The 19220-nt window shown below is 38.5% G+C and overlaps 1 protein-coding gene across 1 annotated transcript in view; it reads right to left on the minus strand.

Moving 5' to 3' along the window:
* The window catches only part of nrxn2a (neurexin 2a), a 266470-nt gene that overhangs the window by 197236 nt on the left and 50014 nt on the right, over positions 1-19220 (minus strand). The window contains exon 2 of the mRNA XM_041801644.1: positions 1677-2802. Coding sequence (XP_041657578.1) covers positions 1677-2379 — 703 coding nt within the window. The 5' untranslated portion in view covers positions 2380-2802. The remainder of the gene's footprint in view (positions 1-1676; positions 2803-19220) is intronic.

Here is a 19220-nt window from a genome sequence, read left to right on the forward strand (position 1 = left end):
AAGGCTTTGTAACTTTGTTTTGATAAGTGCTATTTACAAAAAAGAATTTGTTGCTAAATCAGATTTTTGTTGATCAGATTTTTTTCTAATCTAACCATGTTCTTATCTATTACGCCATTTAGCACATGCTTTTGTCCAAAGCCACATACATTGGAGAGATAGGCAATGTTCATGGCGTTAAGACCTTGCCCAAGTGTGCACATGGGATACTTCTGCCTTCACCTGGTATTAAACCCCCAATCTTAGGTACAAAAGCCAGGAGTGTAAACCAGGGAGCTATCCAGCTGCATACTGAAGTAGGATGTTTACATGACTACTTTAACAATCAGATAACTCCTGAATCCATTAAAAATCACTTTATAAGTGTACATGTCAGTGTCACTTCTACCTCATTGACCACTCAAAATCTAGAAGGGGCGGAGCCTATGATACCAGCTTTGTCAACAGCAATGGTGGAGGAAATATGACTGACTTGTCTTTTCGAGGGGAAAATTTCCTGTCTTCAGCTGCTGCTAATGCCAAGACAGAGTTGACTCACATTGTTTTCATGTTTTCTTGGTGATAATTTCTTGAGTAAATAATAATAGAATGAAGCTTTTTTGAAAACGACATGGCACATACTACAGCATTGTTGTAGCTTATTGAATTAATGCTGGTGAGAAGCACGATCAAACTAAGGGTTGTGGGTGCTGCCAACACTAAAACAAAAGCTGTGAACACAGGCACTCATCAATGTATCCCATCTAATTTGTCTTTAAATATTCCTTGAAGGGCGATGCTGTCAATCAGCTGGTAAAAAGCACGTCTTAACTGACGAGGAAAAGCAGTCAACTTTGATTTTCACACATTGATCATATCATTTTTTTGGTTTTCTTTTAAGATTTATTATTTTTGTTTCAATCCTGACTAATTATAGAATACAATATTCTAAAACTGAACCCCTGCACCTTTTGGAAAACCCTTTTTTTAATTAAAAACACTTTTCCATTTCTCTTTCTAATACATAACCTAAAATGGAAGGTTTTAAATCGGTTCAGTTCCAGAAAAGACACCCAAAAGCCTGTCAAAAATCCCTGTATTTCACACATTAGCTGCATTAGTACGCTGTTATCGGCTTTGACTTGTGAAGATAATTGCTGAGAGAGCTGGACTCTCACAGCTGAGCGGCCTTTAAGTAGCACTGCAGTCGTATACTTTGACCTGGACTGCTTCAAAGTGGGTTGTATTGATTTATCTCTGGAGCCAAATGTGGGTTTGAGGCATGTACTTAAAATGGGATATTAATAAGGGATTTTAACTATTCATAAGCTGATGCTAACTGTGAGGATGCCAGGCTTTCTCACAGAACAAAGTATGCTAAATTAGCATTAAACAAAGAAAGTTAATAAAAGTAGAATAAGATATCAGGAAATTGGAGAAGGCAATTTTTTGTCCATTTTATGCCGAAATGTAGAGGAAATTTTAGGCCCCCTCCTTGCTAGTGATACTCATAGACTGATGCTAATGCTTAGCATTCAGTAGCAGTAGTCTGCAGCAGCTACAGTATTTGAATTAGCTGAAATTATTTGTATAAAGCAACACATTTAACTAACAACATGAAGTCAGTCTATCTCTATATTATACATCTGGAAATACTAATGCTAAAACAGGAGAGAGAGAGAGGACAGCTGTCTTACCTTCATGGCAGTACCTCCCCCTGTAGCTGGTGTTGATACAGTCACATAGGATCTCTCCCTGGTTGACTGAACATAGGCCTTTGTTGCTGCATGGAGAGTGTAAGTCACATATGTACTCCAAATCACTGAGAACAGCTTGCCCATCCAGCAGCAGGGGTAGCGCCTCCCCGATTTTCAAATTTGCTATAAGTCCCTGGAACGGCGGCTCATATTTGACCGTGCTGGACGTCAGGGCGGACAGGCGTACATCAGGTGAGATCCCGCCAACGTAGAGGTCGCTCGCCACCACCATCTCTTTTCTCTTCGACTTCACTTCAGCCACTTTCTCCTCGTTGTCGACGACTAGTTTAGTCTCTTTGTAGTTACGAGTGAGGAGGACTCTGTGCCAGCGCTGGTCGTTGATGCGTGTCTCGGTGTGTACCGACGCTGGCTCAGCACAGTGGATGGTGAAGCGTAAATAGAGCCTTCCATCTGCAATTAGAAGCTCCAGGAAGTCGCAGTTCCCTCCGTCATCTAGATACAACACCAAAGCTTTGGTGATGTTTGTTTTAAGGATAAAGCTTAGCTCGCCTGTGGCCTTAGCATCCCACTGTGCGTAGCGTGTCCACTGACCGGGAACCCCTTCATATTCCAAAGCTAGTCCTGTTAGCACTAACCCAGCTAGAAACAGTAACCAGGAAGTGTTGCCTTTACACCTGCCCATTATGGCTGCTATCTACAACTACAGCTGAATATCGACTAAATCATAAGAAGCTTGCAGGAGCACGAGAAAAGTAACCTTGTGTCTACACTTATAGTTTTCAGCCTTAAATTAGCAGAAATACTCCCACATGCAGATAAAGTTTCTTTAGCCTTGACTGCCTACCCTGATTCTTTCTGCCATCTCTCCATGGGTGACACGTGATCGAGTAAGCAGACGAGGGACATTGCAGAATACTTTGCATCGACTTTGGAATCGGCAGAGAATGAGAACAAACAACACAAGTGATCCTCAATGCAGCGCGCTTCCTCGTCTTCGCCATCCAATGTCTTGGCCTCCATCCAGCACTGTTCCTGTCAGTTCCCCATGGGTTAGCTAGGCATGCGGCTTAGGTACAGCCTCCATTCTTCTCAGCCTCCCAGAATCCTGAGACATAAAAGAAGAAAGAGTAATGAGAAGCTGGAAAGAATTGATCGTACAAAAAAAAAAGGCAAATGATCTGCAGCCATTATGAATAATTACAAAATCTTACAAATCATTCAGCAAAGTGGCATTGAGGGAAATGTGGAGATCAGAGAGATAGAGATGTTTATTTATCATAAAAAATTCAGATTTTTGCATTTTTTTCATGGAGAATTTCCAAGATCTTGGCTCCTTCCTACAGATTCCTACAACTCTCAACATGATATTCAAGCCAAGAAGCGTCTCAATCCTGGCAGCCCACCTCATGTGTCAGCAGTCAGGCAGAAAGCGAAACAACCAGTCCCTCTTCAGTTAGGTGAGACCTGCTTTGATGTCCAAAACTGGAGGGAAAAAATCCCTTTCTCACAAACCCCTGCTACCAGCTGTTTTGGTACGATCCGTGGCCTGGCTAACTTTGAGCCCCTTAAGCCCCCTGTGCTCTTCAGGCTCAGGCTAAGACATAACAGCCAAACAACACATGCAGGCCAGAGGCTGAGAGTGAGGAAAAGGAAGAAGTGTGTGTTAGAAACAAACAGAAAAAAAGGGTCAGTCAATACTTTGAAAAATAAAAGAGGGAAAAACTCTAAGGCCTACAGTAAAAACATAAACAAAATTATAGAGCAGATTTTCCCAGGTAATGCTCATATGCCTCTTATTTATTATTTATTATTACTACAAATGCAACCAGGCCTGCCCACAGAGTTGGCTGAACCCATGAAAAACCCAGAGAATGGTCCCTCCCCAGCTGTGATTTATTGATGATATCAATGCATGTGTGTTCAATCAGTGGCATTAGTGCTGGCTGACACTTTTCACATTTTTTAAACCCTTTTTTAAACATTTTTTTCCCATATTTTTTTATCATTTTTAACCCATTTTGCCTCTAACCATTTGTTGCAACTTTTAACCCATTGTACTACTTTGGAACTTCTTATCACCCTTTTCTCCACATTTGCCTTTTTCCCTTTATTTCTTTTTTCCTTTCGTAACCCATTTTTTGCAGCTTTTACATTTTTTTTGCCACTTTTAACCCATTGTACCTCTTTTTAAACACTTTTCATTTGTTTTCTGCCCAGTGTTGCCACTCCTATGCATTTTCCCCTGTTTTTTCAGCTTGTCTATCACTTTAAACACATTGTGCCACTTTTTAACTACTGGATCAAGCTGGATTCATGTCAACACACGTATGTTGCTTAGGAACCAACGTCAGGCTCAACAGCATTTTTTTTGGTCTGGGCCGTTTCATGCCTGGTGATATGTCCAGAGACCACCTGGGGTTTTCAGACCCTTGGGACATCCACAGCATGACCAGGGGCTTGTGGCAACCCTACAACCTGCCTGGAAGGTACTCTAAGCCATGCTTTCCCACCACATCCAACCCTAACTATGCTCTAAAGGTGTGGACTTGATTTTTTTAATGGATTATTTTCCCATGCTGCTACTAACATGTGAGGACATCCAGAGCACAACCTGCGTTGTGTCAATCCTCCTTTTTGCCCAATGGTGCCCAATGGTGCCCTCAGAAAATAAATGGGAATTTTACTTCTGGAACCACTTGGTTGAGCTCTGGTGCTTTCTCTGTCTACCTCCCTCCTCCAGGCTCTGCTGGTGTGATGCAGGATGCACATGTGCACACAGCTGTGCCGTGTCAGAGCGATCGGCTAAGCACAACCTGGGCTCTAGCGCCTTCTTAAGGGGGGAGGCAGAGATTTCTGAGGGCTGTGAGGCTCTTAGAAGTTGGTAGATTTGCACATATTAACTAAAATCAAATATTACACATATCAATGATTCAGAAAATTGTCTTTGGATAAGAACATTTGTGTTTAGGGCTGTACTGTTTGGATTTAAACAAAATCTGACCATTTTGCATCACTATTTTTTTATGTTGTTCCTGAGGGGGCTTAAATTTTTTCTACATAACAGGTAGGCGGGGCTCAAAGGAAAAAAGGTTGTGAACCACTGAGCAACTAAGCAAAGGCCACTTCAAAAGACTGCCACTGTATTGGGGGCAGCTTCAGAGATGCAGGGAGACGGTCACTGAGTGGTTTTGTTAGACCTGACAAAATTCTGAATTGTTATGTTGTGGCATTTTTGTCCATTGTAGTCTCAGCTGTAGTTTAGGGATTTTACAGCCGAGAGGTTGACTGCTGTCTCCCTCTGGCACGTCTCTTTTAACCTGCATGCATGAGTTTTAATACTGTGGGTGTTTTAACTGTATGAGTCTGTTTTTATTAGCAGCTCCTGTTGATTTTAAATCACAGTGTTAACCTGTATTTATTAATCTGCTTTATTCTTACGCCTCTGTGTGGATAGTGATAACTGTGTTAACTTATCATTGTGACTTCTGAGGCCGGGATCTCTTTTATTTTTTTTACACACCTGTTACACAACTACCTGATGTGTGGGGTAAACATGGCAACAGTGAATATTATGCTGACTTTGAGCTCCAACATAATAAACATCACTAATTAATAGCATCATCAGATCATGTCAGACTGACACAAGTGTTGGAACACACAATCAGCACTATCTGCTCTGCAATCCCCCCACAGTACTGGTGTTTGGCTGTTATTAGTGACTATGTTAACCAGTGTCTTTCAGCCAACTTCATTCATGTATATATTGTCGTTACAACAGCTGTTGACAACAGAAGGTGTCATTATGAAAGGGTTATTTTTTTAAAGATTTATTTTGGGGCTTTTATGCCTTTATTTAGTGAAGAGGATCGTGGACAGAGTCAGAAACAGGGATGAGAGAGCAGGGGAGAGACATGTGGGAAAGGAGCCACATACCAGACTTGAACCCAGGCAGTGCTATCTAACCACTGGACCATCTGTGCTCCTTTTATAGTTTTCAATTGTTGACATAAATACTCATATGTAGTAAATTAACTCAAACTAAAACATGCAACCATGGATACACCTGACTGAAAGTTTACAGGGTCACACCAAACTGATTCACTAATGGCATTCTTATTGTTTTAACAGGTCTGATTTCTTAAATGGAACTTATCTGTCCCAGCTTTTTTGGATTGTCACCTCCCCTCTAGTCTCTAAATGCATAGTAGATCTTCAAGGTACTTCAACTAGGTAAAAGTTAATGTTTTGACTACGTGTGTTAACATGATATTTAGTTTTCCTTAATAAATTTGCAAATATTTTCAAAAGTCTGTTTTGACTTTGTCATTGTGGGGTACTGAGTGTAGATTAATGAGACAAAAACAAATTTAAATGACTGTATCATCAGGCTGCAACATAGCAAAGCAAAGTGTTTGTTAAACAAAATCATCAGACAGTGTCTTATGTTTATCATCTAAGAGATTTTAGTCTGTTTTGTACATGATTTTCACTCCATAAGAAACAGTATTTAGTTGAAAGCTGACAAAGAGATATTTTACACGATGGAAAATGAGATTCTAAGCTTGTCTTCCTGAATATTTTTGAGGAAGTGTGCAGCCATCTTGCTGAATTGATGCAGGGAATGCATGTCAGCCATCATGCGTTCATGTACGTGGAGTTAACAGCAAGAGTCTCCCCCAGCATTAACCCTGAGCACTGAACCCTCGCCAGCTTTGATGGCGTTAATTCCACAGTGTATGATTCTGTTTGTCCACAAGGCTTCAGATGATAAAATATTAGTAATGGGACACGTTATCATGACATCATGTTGCCTGGAAACAAGATGTGCCATTAAATCCCATCTTCAGTATGCACTTTCATTTCCTTTATTACAGCTGTTGTACATTTCATCTTGTGTCAGAAGAAAATTATACGTTCTTAATATTTGACAGAAAAACCCAAACATGTGTTGAAGTTGTTTAAATGCACTGTTTGCTATTGAAGAGTCCAAATTAAAACCACTTACACATATGATGATTTCACACTGGGAAAGCAGCAGGCACTCACATACTCACTGGGAACTTATAACAAGATCCATGGGTCTGCAGGTTGGGCTAGCGATGAATAAAAATTTAGATTGAATCAAAATATGGCTTACTGCAACTTTCAAATCTCAGAATGTGCAAAATTCATTTGACCTTAAGTGCGTCCAAATACAAGTTTAATACATGTTTTTGCAGCACGGGTGTTATGCTACTTTCCTGTTTTTTTTTTTTTTTGTTTTGTTTTTTTTTAGTTTTTCCTTTTAAAAATGAGAATGGCATTAAATGATTCCCTTCAGCAAAACCATTCACAGCCTAACTGTGAGTGTGGATTTTCTGCAGAGCTATGGTTTTTTTTTAACTATTTTTGGTGACCCTTGTCGTCAAAATGATATGTCTTCCATCCTGATCCTGAACATGTACGTATAAGTAGGGGTGTGACAAGACTGATCAAAACGTCACCAGATTTCTATTGTTTGTTCCAAAAACCAAAGTTATAGCCCCTAGTAGTCTCAAACAGGCAGAGCTGATGGCCTCTGCACACACAGAGCACACTAACACACAACCGTTACCACACAGGCTCACCTGTGTGTCATGTCCAACCCTGCCAAAGCTCTTTGCAGACAAAAGACTGCAAAACGATAAAATAATAACATATATTTATATCAATAATATTCCTGTGAATAACAGAAAAAGTGGTAATGACTGGTAGAATTCTTTTTGAGTGTTTGAGATATGGACAAAGCTGCTCACAAGGGGGTATTAGGGGAGAGCCTTCTGGGACCTGGCCAAATCAGGGGCCCATGGAGTTCAGCCAATCATGGTCCATTGTGTGATAATCATATTCTATATTCAACCTGAATAATAACCACTCTTATACAAGAAATAATGAGTTATATTTATTAATCACTTTAGTTGAATATAGCCTTTAAAAAAAAAAAAGTAAAACCCTTTTCTAAAAATAGAATGACCTTTTTGTTCTGATGTTAACAATGTGAAAGGGCAAACTGACTCAACCAGTAATGAAAGTAATGTTGGACTTATAGCTAAGCCATGATGTGCACGAATGTTAGGATGGCAAAGAGTAAAGTAATAGGAACTGAAATAACTATAAAAACTATAAATGCAAAAGAAGGAAAAAAGGTGAAAATTGACAAAGTAGGAAAAAAATAGAAAAAATGTTGGACAAAAGTGATGGAAAGTGTTAACAGGGTGGAAAAATGGAATAAGAGTGGCAGAAATGGGCAAGAGACGCCAAAAAGGGTAAAAACAGGCATAAAATTGTGAAAAAAGGTGACAAAGACTGGGTTAAAGGTGTCAAAAAGGGAGAAAATTACAAAAAATGTTTTAAAGTAACAAAGAGGCAAAAATGAGAAAATAGAGGGGAAAAAATGGGTTCAAAGATGCATAAAAAGAGATAAGGGCAGCAAAAGGGCCAAAAATGGACAAACATGGGTGGAAAAAAGGAGAAAAGTGGTAAAACAAAATAAGTAAAATCAGGTTAAAAGTTGCAAAAAATGGATGGGAAGTTGCAAAGAATGAGTTCAAAACCAGTAAAGCGGTTCAAAATGGCACAAATGGGTTAAAAGAAAGGCAAAAAGGTAAGATGGCAGAAATGGTGAAAAGCAGTTAAAAAGTGGCAAAAAATAAGTCACAGGTGTTAGAAATTGACAAAGTTGAAAATAAGGGTTAAAACTTGTAAAAATGTCCAAAAGAAGTGGTGAAAAGTTGTTACAGAGTTGCAAAAACGGGGTCAAAGACACAGAAATGTGATAAAATTGGCGAAAAGGCAAAAAAATGTTTTACAAGAGCAAAAAAAGGGCCCAATCTGGCAAAAATGTAGGGAAAATGAACGTAAACAGTAATGAAATGGGGTTAAAAAGTGGAATAAATAATTCCAATAATTCAGACCTAATAACAGCTCAACACACCTTACGGCTCCAAAATGAGTTAACTGTTAACCAGGATGCTAGCACCGTTACTACTGATCTAGCACACATACATTGATATCAATAAATCACAACTGGGGTGGGCTGATTCACAGGTTTTTGAATAAATGAATGAATGAATGAAAGAATTTTATTTCAGTTCACTTGCAACAAATAAAACGATTTACAAGATCAAAGTGAAATTTCTGAATTTCCAAGGAAACCAAAAGGGCGTAGGCTGAAACTAAAGCTTATTTAAAACCTACCCCTCTTATCTTACAAAAAACAGGGGCTGAGCTAACACTGTGGGCAGGGCTGAATATGGATGTCCCTAAAACAGGACGAAGAATAGTTTAATTTCAATGATGCGGCTTTTTATATTTCAGTTTGTTGTAAAAAGTTTTGAACTACTTCTAAAATAGCCTAAATGCTTCCAATATAATTGTAATTGTAGCTTTGACTACATAATACAATAATACAATGACTTTATTTATCCTCGAAGGTAAATTCATTATGAATTAATTTATAATAATTCACATAGTGTAATGAATTAAAGATGCAGCACACTTAAAATGTATGGAGGTTTGATTTGAGTATCAGAGTTAGACAAGACTTAAACTAGACTTATAACTAAGCCGTTATAGTCAGTACAAATGTATTATGTGTGAATAGATCTGTGGTGCTTTGCTTTTGTGTCTTCAGTTGTATAAAAGACACATTTTCCACTCATGTATTTTATTATCATAATTAAAAATAGTGTCAGAGTGTCATCACACCCCTGCTGTATGCATAAGCACTGTTTTCTGCCAGAAGAACTCATCCTTCTTCCTTTAAAGGGTCGGTAATATAATTTACTGTCATCTTTTCAGTGACAGCTGAGACACCTCTGGTCTTTCTATTGTAAACTGCTTCTTCTGACACCTACCTCGTGGCAGCAGTAACAAGAATCAAGTAGAAAAAAATCAATCCTATTCCTGATGGTCTTGTTTGCCTTTATGGGTCATATAGAGGCGTCAGTACTAAAGTCAGTCTCTTTCATAACCAGTTTGAGCCCCTCACACTAGGTTTAAAGGAGATGCCATTTATTCATCTTTTCATTAAAGTATTAAAACCCCTTTCCCTACTGAGAACAAAGCCAGCAATGAAATTATGCTACAGACAGGCACTGTCTGAGCAGCCCAATATAGCTTATTCCTCTGTGCCAAAGAACTCCACTGCTGTCCAAAACCTATTAAAGACACATAAAAAGAGTTATACCGTTGTGTGATCCAATTATAAGTGATCAAAACAATACGCAGCAATAATCTATTACAGCCAATTTGCACAACAGAGCGGGATAATAATGCAGATTTCAAGGATGCCTGCACAGTTTACGTCGCAGCATACAGGAGACATCTGATCAAACTTGAAGTGTGTTTGATTTGGAAAACAGGGTTTACAGTCAATTCGGCTCTTAACATTCACTAAATGTGCCAAAGTCACCCTGTCTTCTAAGAAAGAGAAAGCAACACAAATACTGTAGAAGTGAACGTACATGTAATAATGCACACTAACAAAACCAATCAGGCCACAGTAAACACAAACTGCTGTAAAAATGGCATGTTAAGCTGAAAGGTTGGCAATAAAATATAAAAGAAGGAACACTTTAAGGTATAAAAACATCTTTATGTGATGTTAAACTGAGTTCTTTGTCATTTATAGAGGTTTTTCCACCAGAAGCAGAGACATTTCATGCAAGTTTGGCCCAATTTCATCTCTGCCACAGAAAGAAATATAATATGTGTTTGAGTCTGCAGGGAATAGCAGCCTCTATTGGGTCCTCCTCTATTGGTGTAGATGTCGCAAGCAGGAGTGCAACACGACAAATAAATCAAAGTTTCTCCCCCAAAGTCTGGGAAAGCTCCAGGCTGGGAGAAAACCCTTCTGATAGACGGCTTTATCATGGGAATAGCAGAACGGTGGAAGGTCATAAAATCTGACACCCTCCTCGCACGATGAATTGCAATTTTTCAGGGTCAGGTATGCTGTGAGAGACGCTTTTCAGAGCCTGCTGCAGCTCTGTAAACGTGGCCGACTTCAGCCAGCTTTGATTTACACAAACAACACTTTAGTATTATCGTGCATGAAAAGAGAAGGAGGCATGTGGTGCTTTCAGCTTCATGGCCTCACTGCATGATAAAACTGTTCTGCAGCAACTCTCATTAACACTCATCAGGAGCGACGTGTGCTGCAGCATGTCCTTGTATGACACAAAAGCACCCTAATGTGGGAGCAGATATATCCACATGGGTGGTGAAGATATATAAAAGGCTATAAATCATAAGCATCAGGCTATACATCATTGACTAAGAATGCTAAATACACAACAACAGCAAAGTATGGTAAATGTAATTAATGGGCTTTTAATCCATCCGCTGTAAAGAGCTTAAGGACAAATCATATTAAGTCATATCACACTTGATTTAGCCTACGAGACAGACTAGCAGAGTTAGCAACAAAGCTAATTTTGGGCCATTTTGGTACTAGCCACATATGTAACCATGGCCAAGCATGATTCATTGTCTGCTTCATTTTAATAGCTGGGTGTTTTAAATGTTTGCAAAATTGCAGAGATTGCAGTACTGGAATGACTTGCCCCTTGAAAGATTTTCTTTTTAATTTTGAAGGCTGTTCATTATTTTGGCAGAACAAGGTACAGGAGCTGATCTACCATACCACCCTGGTGCTCACACTACTGACAAATCCAGCAAAAACATTTCTGCATTAATGCTAACAGAACAGGGAGATCACATGCGCACCAGCCCATGAGATCTCCCTCTCTCCAAACACAGGTAGCAGGTGTGCAGGGAATTTGGGGTAGTGATGGTATGACAGCAGGCCCCTGTATCTAAATTTAGCACTGATACCACTTTTGTGGCCTTTTTCCACAAGAAAAATTGGTTTGTGTTGGTTTAAAATCTGTGAAAACAGTCACAAATGAACAAAACATCTAACAAAGCTGTGTTTGTGCTTGCTCAGGCTAACCATGTCAGAAGCTAATCCACTAAAAACTGAATATTTTTGTCATTGCACATTGTATGATGAAATCTGTGGTGCTATTCTTAAAAACAAGGACAACATATAAAAGAGAACAGTGGCTGTAACTAGAAAAAGGTCGAAGAGTCTAGTGCATTAAATGCAGTCTACGGCGTCATTAAACACAGGGTTACATTAAAAAATTGTACATGCTATTGAGTCATATTGTAGCACTAGCCATGTTGCACAAATGATATGACCAAATTATTACCGTTAAAATATCATAATGCACCTTAAAAGAGATGTGCTTTGTTGTGAGCCAAAAATGCTGCACAAGCGAATGCAGGGTATTTGCGCTACCGTAGGCCCATGACAGACTGCTTTTTCCACAAGTGGTTTTGCTAAGTTCAGTGCAGTTCAGAAACTGAGACAGTAAAGTAGGAGAAGGTCCCATAAAAACTGTCCAGTCCTACCTTTTTGCACCCATCTGTTGGGGTACCAAGCATCTGATTAGCTGGTTAAGTGGCTAAAGCTTGATCCTTTGTGGTCAGTGCCAGAATTAAGAGTCGGTTTAACTAGCTATTAACATTTTAAGATAATTTAAGGCCCACAATCCCAGTCAAACATGCCATCTAAATTACAACACAGCCACACATCACTAGAATCCACTGCAGTTTTCTCACTGACTACCACCTTGCTGCCACAATGTTTTTTACAACAAAATCATATATCAGGAACAGTACAGTTTAACAGTATTCCTAAAAAATGTAGATAAAGTTGTCCAGAGGCTGTGTCAGATTACACTCGCTTATAACCAAACAACAGTAATAATATTTAGCACAGGAATGTGGATGTTAACCTGCAAAGAGGATGAAACACCGGCGGTGCTAGCATTGCTAATGTTAGCCACATTCTGTGAACCAACTTCCCATGGTTATGATGTGAAGTTGTTTTCCGGTTGCAGTGTGAAGTTGGTTTACAAAATGTATTTACCTGACTTACGACTTGTCAGCTAAACTGAGTGAGAATTTGCGCATATTTGGACAGGATATTCACTAGGAAGAACCCTATTACCAAGCTACCTAGTAGTCTACTATCAACCCAAAAAGTGGCACTAGACTTACTGTAGTCTATTAATTGGTTGAAAGACTCTTCACTTCCTATTTGACAGCATTACTTAATAAGAGCAGTTCAATGTCACTTCCTGTTCTACAGCGTGACCATGCCCCCATTTCGGTGGAAACAAGTCCTGAGTAAAGATGTTCCTAGGCTACTGTTTTCCTTTTCAACTAAATGTTCATTAAAATTCCTTTAACTGACTAAAGTGGAGTAAAACAGTCAAACTGAACACAGTCATTGTGTCAGTGGGTATTAGTAGGTGGATAATGTGGCTAAAGTTAGCAGTTAGCTCCGCCAGCCTTTCTTCCTCTGTGCACATTAATGTTGTGCTTAACGTGGTTACTCATCACTTCAGATGAGTAGTTATACATGGGTTGAACCCTCAACAGGCTACATACAATGTTATTTCCATTTTCTAGTTTAAAGTACTATCGTACCACCCTGTTCTAATGCCATGCTAAATGCTAAATTACAGCTACAGTGGTTTACTGCTCCATGTTTACATCCAGCAGAGTGCTGGGATGAAGCTCTGGCAGGAAGGCAGTGGCAGGAGGTTTCATCACAGTTTTAAAAGAGTTTTTAACCATTATTTCAGACCCATGTTGATAAGAGATGGCAGATAATTAGTTTAACCGACGGTAAATCTTGGACAAGCTAATATGATACCATGTTTGTCCTTTGAACTGGCTAACCGTTCACACCCCTGGACCTGAGACTGGAGGACAATAGATAAGAAAACAGTGGAAGCAACATGGTTAAAGGGGATATTAAAACCATTATTTACAATATACTTTTCATTCTCAAACAACGAGCTCTGTGGCTTTGGGCTGAAACTAGAGAGAAGTTATTAAAAAGTGGAACTCGTTTAATGTTCCTACTGACTTTTTCTCTTATTTTGAGCTTTGATTTTCTATAGACCCCATTTTTACCATTTACCCTATTCATTCTAATGGGATGTTAAGATGGTTCTTTGATGGAGAGGCTTAGTTTGGTCAAAGTACCTGGATGCATTGGACTTATCAATAAAGGACAAATACAAAAATGTCATGTTTTGAGATGAGCTTGGAATATTTTCCTCATTGTGACATAAAAATACTTAAAAAAAAAAAAGACTTGTGTACTATTTAACAAATGCTCCTTTGTGTGATACTGGTTAGACTGAAATGACAACAAGACAAAAAATACAAGCTGTGATGTGTCTTTTGCAAATGAACCAGCTTAAAAAGCTGACTTTTTATGTCAATGACCGGAGCTGGCTCCTGTTTGAGAGCCAGTTTCCTTTCTGCCCGATTTTTGTTGTCATTTAACATAGGGATTGTCAAACTTTTCAGGACGTGACCCCCAAAATAAAGCTGCCATAGACCAAGGAGCACATTCAAGAACAGTCACGTGCAGGCTTACAGCTTAGGGATATTTTTAAACATGATTTTGATTTTAGCATAAATTTCACCAAATAACTACGCATGTTCTTTTTTTTTTTACTTTTAATAATCTTATGCATGTATTTTCATTAACATGGGTAAAATATACAATTAGAAATAATTCAAAAATATTCCTTGATTTTTGGAGGGCATCTGGTAACTCCTCTTAGTGTCTCAGGACCCCCTCCACATGATGAGAACTTCCAGTTTAACAGACACAAGTAAGACCTAAAAGAGCCTGAATGTCTATCACTATGAGTGAAGCTGGAATGACACTGGCTGTGGAAACCCAAGCAAGTTTAGGGTTTACAGTACCAAACCTTGCCAAACTGTACTGAACCAAACAGGACTTCTTGGTAGCAATGCCCCATTCCTGAGCAGTTTAATTAGTATGAGCCACTGAATGCTGAGCAAGCTAACTAAAACCATAACTACAGCTCCATAGTGACAGGTGACATGGGTTTTTATAAGACAGTCATTTATTAAAGGGTGTACAATCTTATTTAAACAACATCAAGGGAATGAACAACTGCTATTTTCTGTTGAGACGCTGATAAAGTGATAGCTTTGTTTGAAAAAGAAAAAAGGAAATTAAAATGACTGGTAACAACACAGCATGACAGAATCTCATACAGCTCTGTCAGTCACAATGACAGACACTTACAAAGTCTAACACAACCTCTGCATGGATAAGGTGTATTTATCTGGGCTTTCTGTCCATCAAACATGGATGTAAATTAGCGGTTTAGCTCACACTAGTTTAACGGTTATATTCATAAAAGGCTGGACCAGTTCACTGATCAACAAATTAAAGATGTCTAATTAAGTGAAACGGCTACACTGATTGAACTAGATCACAGAACGCTCTTGTTCTGTTTTTTTTCTTCACTTCATGTTTCTGTTTTTATTTGCTTTTAATCTGTGAAATCCCTCGTGTTTCCAGTGTTCATCACCCCAATCCTGGTTTGTTTGTGGATTTTTTTGGTGCTAACATCAATTTCACAGACACTCCAACTATCTCAGGGACTATTAGGCTAATACACACAGGGCAGATGAAACATACAGCTGCCTGTTTCCCATTGGGGCTCTCTGTGATGCTCGTCTGGTGGTGTCGTTTCTCTGCAGACTCAGCACACATCCTGAGCTTAAGTATAGGCTGCCTTGTAATGGGATTTTTGAAGAAATATGTATTTTCAAGCGTCAGTAACATTCAGATTTTCGAGAATCTATACAGGGCCCCTTGTAAAAGTATATTTATTTTAGAAGGGTCTTGACAAAATGTCCCTGTATAAAACAGAAAAAGAAAATGCAGCACTGTCTACAACCATTTTGTTTCTTGACTCTAACAGGATTGTTAAGCGGACTACAAACATCCAACAGCTACTGCACTAGTAATGAAAATCCAATACAAAGCTCAAATTGGGGTCCTAGGTGTGTGCTGACCCAGGGTCAGCTGATTCCCTGTTAACTGTGGACCATCTATTGATCACACAGTAATAACATACATGAATCAAGCTGTAAGAAAGGTAGCAGTTATTATAACACCAAACACTGCCTCCTCTACATTTAATGGGTTTTCTCACTGGGTAAAATGTTCCTTCTTCATTAGAAACTAATTACCAATCATGGTTAAAATCTAATGTGGTGGGGACACCATAGGTGGGCAATTAATTACATTTCAGTGGGCCCACCTCCCCCTCCCCCACACATTCACTGCAGCATTCACTTCTTCTCCACCTTCAAAAGAAACCGACTCCTATGATCATAAATGTGTAGAGGTCTGGTAGTGAGCTTTCTCTGCAGAAGAAAGGCTTATACTTCATCTGCCCTATATTTGTGCCTTAACAAATTAATCTGCTTTAGTTCTGCTTATGATACCATTATGCTGTTCATGTTTCAGTTTCCTAGCAGTGTTCTGAAAATGATGAGTGGAGCATAACAAAGGGCATAAATGTGGAGATTAAAAATGTATGGAAAATTGTGGGCATTTAGCACTAGATAACAGACTCCTAGAAGTCTGACTGTATTGTTAGACACAGACATATACTATTTACATATGTGCAAGACAGATGCATGCTTTGGTACTGACACCATTTATTTTGGGTACAATTACAAATGTGGCAAAGTAAGGTATGTATGTCTTGTAAGGGCGGGAATCCTGAGGAAACTTACAATACACTGAGATATAATGCGATACATTACAGGAAAATGTGATGCCATACCCTACCAAACAATACCATAAAATAAGATACTGTAATATGTGATACCATACGATGCAATATATTACAGTGATATGATATGGTACTGAATAATACGCTATTGTATCATATGAAAGATTATCATTAGGTTCCTAATCTTGGGTATTTTGCAACAAATTCAAGCAATAAATCATTCTATATTGCAACCTTTAGTCAGGAACACTCTCATCATGCATTGCAAATCAATTTGAGATAGAATGAACCAGGGCAGAACGATTAAAAATATATATGTAATTACAATTACTGTTGCTCATGATGCAAATTTGATATTAATTGCTTTATGAATGGGGATTAGTGTTTTTATGTTAGTATGTCACAAAAACGTACATAAAACATTTTAGTGAGGCATTTTAAAAAATGACACTTGAATGTTTGCAAAATGTGCATAGAATCTCTGCTGCTGCAAAAAATTAATGTATTAAACTGGTATTTTGACAGATTTCAAGTTCAAGCAATAATGCAACATCCGCATTTTGTAAATTGCAACATGTCATATTGCTATTTAATCTCATTTGTGATTAATTACCTTGCCTTACACTATACTATATGATGTAATACGATACAATACCATACGATACAGTAATATACAGTACAATATGATGTGATGCAATGTGATACCATCAGGTAAAATAGAATGTCATACAATAGGGAGCAATGCAATGCCATACCAAACCATTCCATACCATACTTAAGTATATACCATACCACGCTGTATTATAGCATACTATTCATTTGCATTCCAATGTACCAAACCATAAAATGTGATACAGTAGAATACAATATTATACTATGCAACACTATACCATAGCATAACATACTATACCATTCCATAAAAACACACCATGCCAAAAAAAGGTCCTACCATACCACACCATACCAGAGCATAACTGCCCATAATACAACAAAAAATACCATACATACTATTCCATTCAAACAGGAATTCCATAATGTACATTACCATACCATTTTATACTAAGGGTGGGAATCACTAGTAGCCCCACGATACGATATTATCACAATAATTATGCCACGATTCAGATTATTGCAATTTAAACATTTTGTAATACACAGAGTATTGGGATACCATATAATGTGATACATATCTATATCATGTTTTCAACTCATAGACTGTAGAAAGAATTGGACAAACCCCGTGTGATGTCAGTCGTCTGCTTACAATAGGCGGAGTAAAACGGCTTTTGAAGCCCTGGTGCTGCCATACTGGTTGTACTAACTTTCTCCTGCTGTATGACCGTCACTTCTGCTGACCTCACTGGAGTGAGGACAGGAGTGGACAGAAAAGTCTATGATGCTATTTATCCAGCATCATAGACTTAAGCTCATGTCAGCGATTAATCTGAAAAAAATCAATACTTGGCAGAAGAAAAGTTTTCTCGCGATAATATGCTGTATCGGTTTTTTCCCTCACCCCTATTTTATACCCCCCATACAATGTGAAATTGTACAACACAATATTATACAATGCAATACCAAACCATACCATGCTTTACCATTCCACACTATACAATACCATACCATTCCATTACATACATACATTCTAACCATACCATACCAAAACACATCATACCATACTGTATAACACACCACACCATACCATACCAAATGGTATGATATAGTGCATTACAATATTATACAATATATTATAGGATATTGTATGATCCAGTACAGTATCATATGATATGACATGATTCAGTAAAGTTTTGATACCATATTATATGCCATGATGTGAAGTGATGTGATCGTCTGCATGAAATGTGCCAAGATATGACACATGACCCACTTTCAGTGTTTGGGTGACAAATGACTTAGACAATCATACTATATGAAAGTCTAAATCAAAAACACTTTTCTGAATAATATAAAAATCCCATAAAAAGGTTATATGAAGAATTAATGTATTTGCTGACTGAAACTTGGCGTCACTTTTACCTCTTTTTACCTTTTATTTCCTCAACCTTTTTTTCCAATAGTGAACTACATCCTCCTACAGTCTTCTTTTTTTTTTTTTTTTTTTTATCCTACTGCCATTTCCTTCTTTGGCCAATTTGACCCTGTTCTTCCATGTTCACTTTTTTCATGTCATTGTGAAGAGCCAGGAAATAGTGACAAAATGCATCAAATTGCAAGGGAAATAAGAGCAATGTATTCAATCAATATGAATAATTGGCACTAGCATTAAGACAAATGTACCACACGTGTCAGGACAGCAGCTTATAGCCTAAAAATGTTGCCCTTTCATTATTTATTAGATCACAACATAGTCAGTACATTAATACTGTATACTCCTCTTATTGTTTTAGGCAGGGGTTCTCAACTGGTGGGTAGGAACCCCTTAAGGCAGCCGCAGTGCTGTTTTCATTCATCCATCTCTTCCATTTATCTAGGGCTGGGTTGTGGGAGCAGCAGACTAAGCAAGACAACTCAGTGACATTGTCCAACTCCTCCTGGGGGATCTTGAGGTGATTCCAGGCCAGATGGGTCTAGCCCAGGGTCTCCTCCCAGTTGGATGTGCCCAATAGACCTCCAAAGGGAGGCAGCCTGAATAGATTCTGATCAGATTCCTGAATCACCTAAACTGGCTGCTTTTGATGCGAAGGAGCAGTGGTTCTACTCCCAGTTCCCTGCAGATGTCTGAACTCTTCACCCTGTCTCTCTGTCTTTCTTCTTTAAAGATTATTTGGGGGCTTTTTATACCTTTATGTAACAGAGGAGGACAGTGTGGAGTTGAAAACAGGGATGA

Source organism: Cheilinus undulatus, linkage group 12 (assembly GCF_018320785.1).
Source record: "Cheilinus undulatus linkage group 12, ASM1832078v1, whole genome shotgun sequence".
NCBI classification, from domain to species: Eukaryota; Metazoa; Chordata; class Actinopteri; order Labriformes; family Labridae; genus Cheilinus; species Cheilinus undulatus.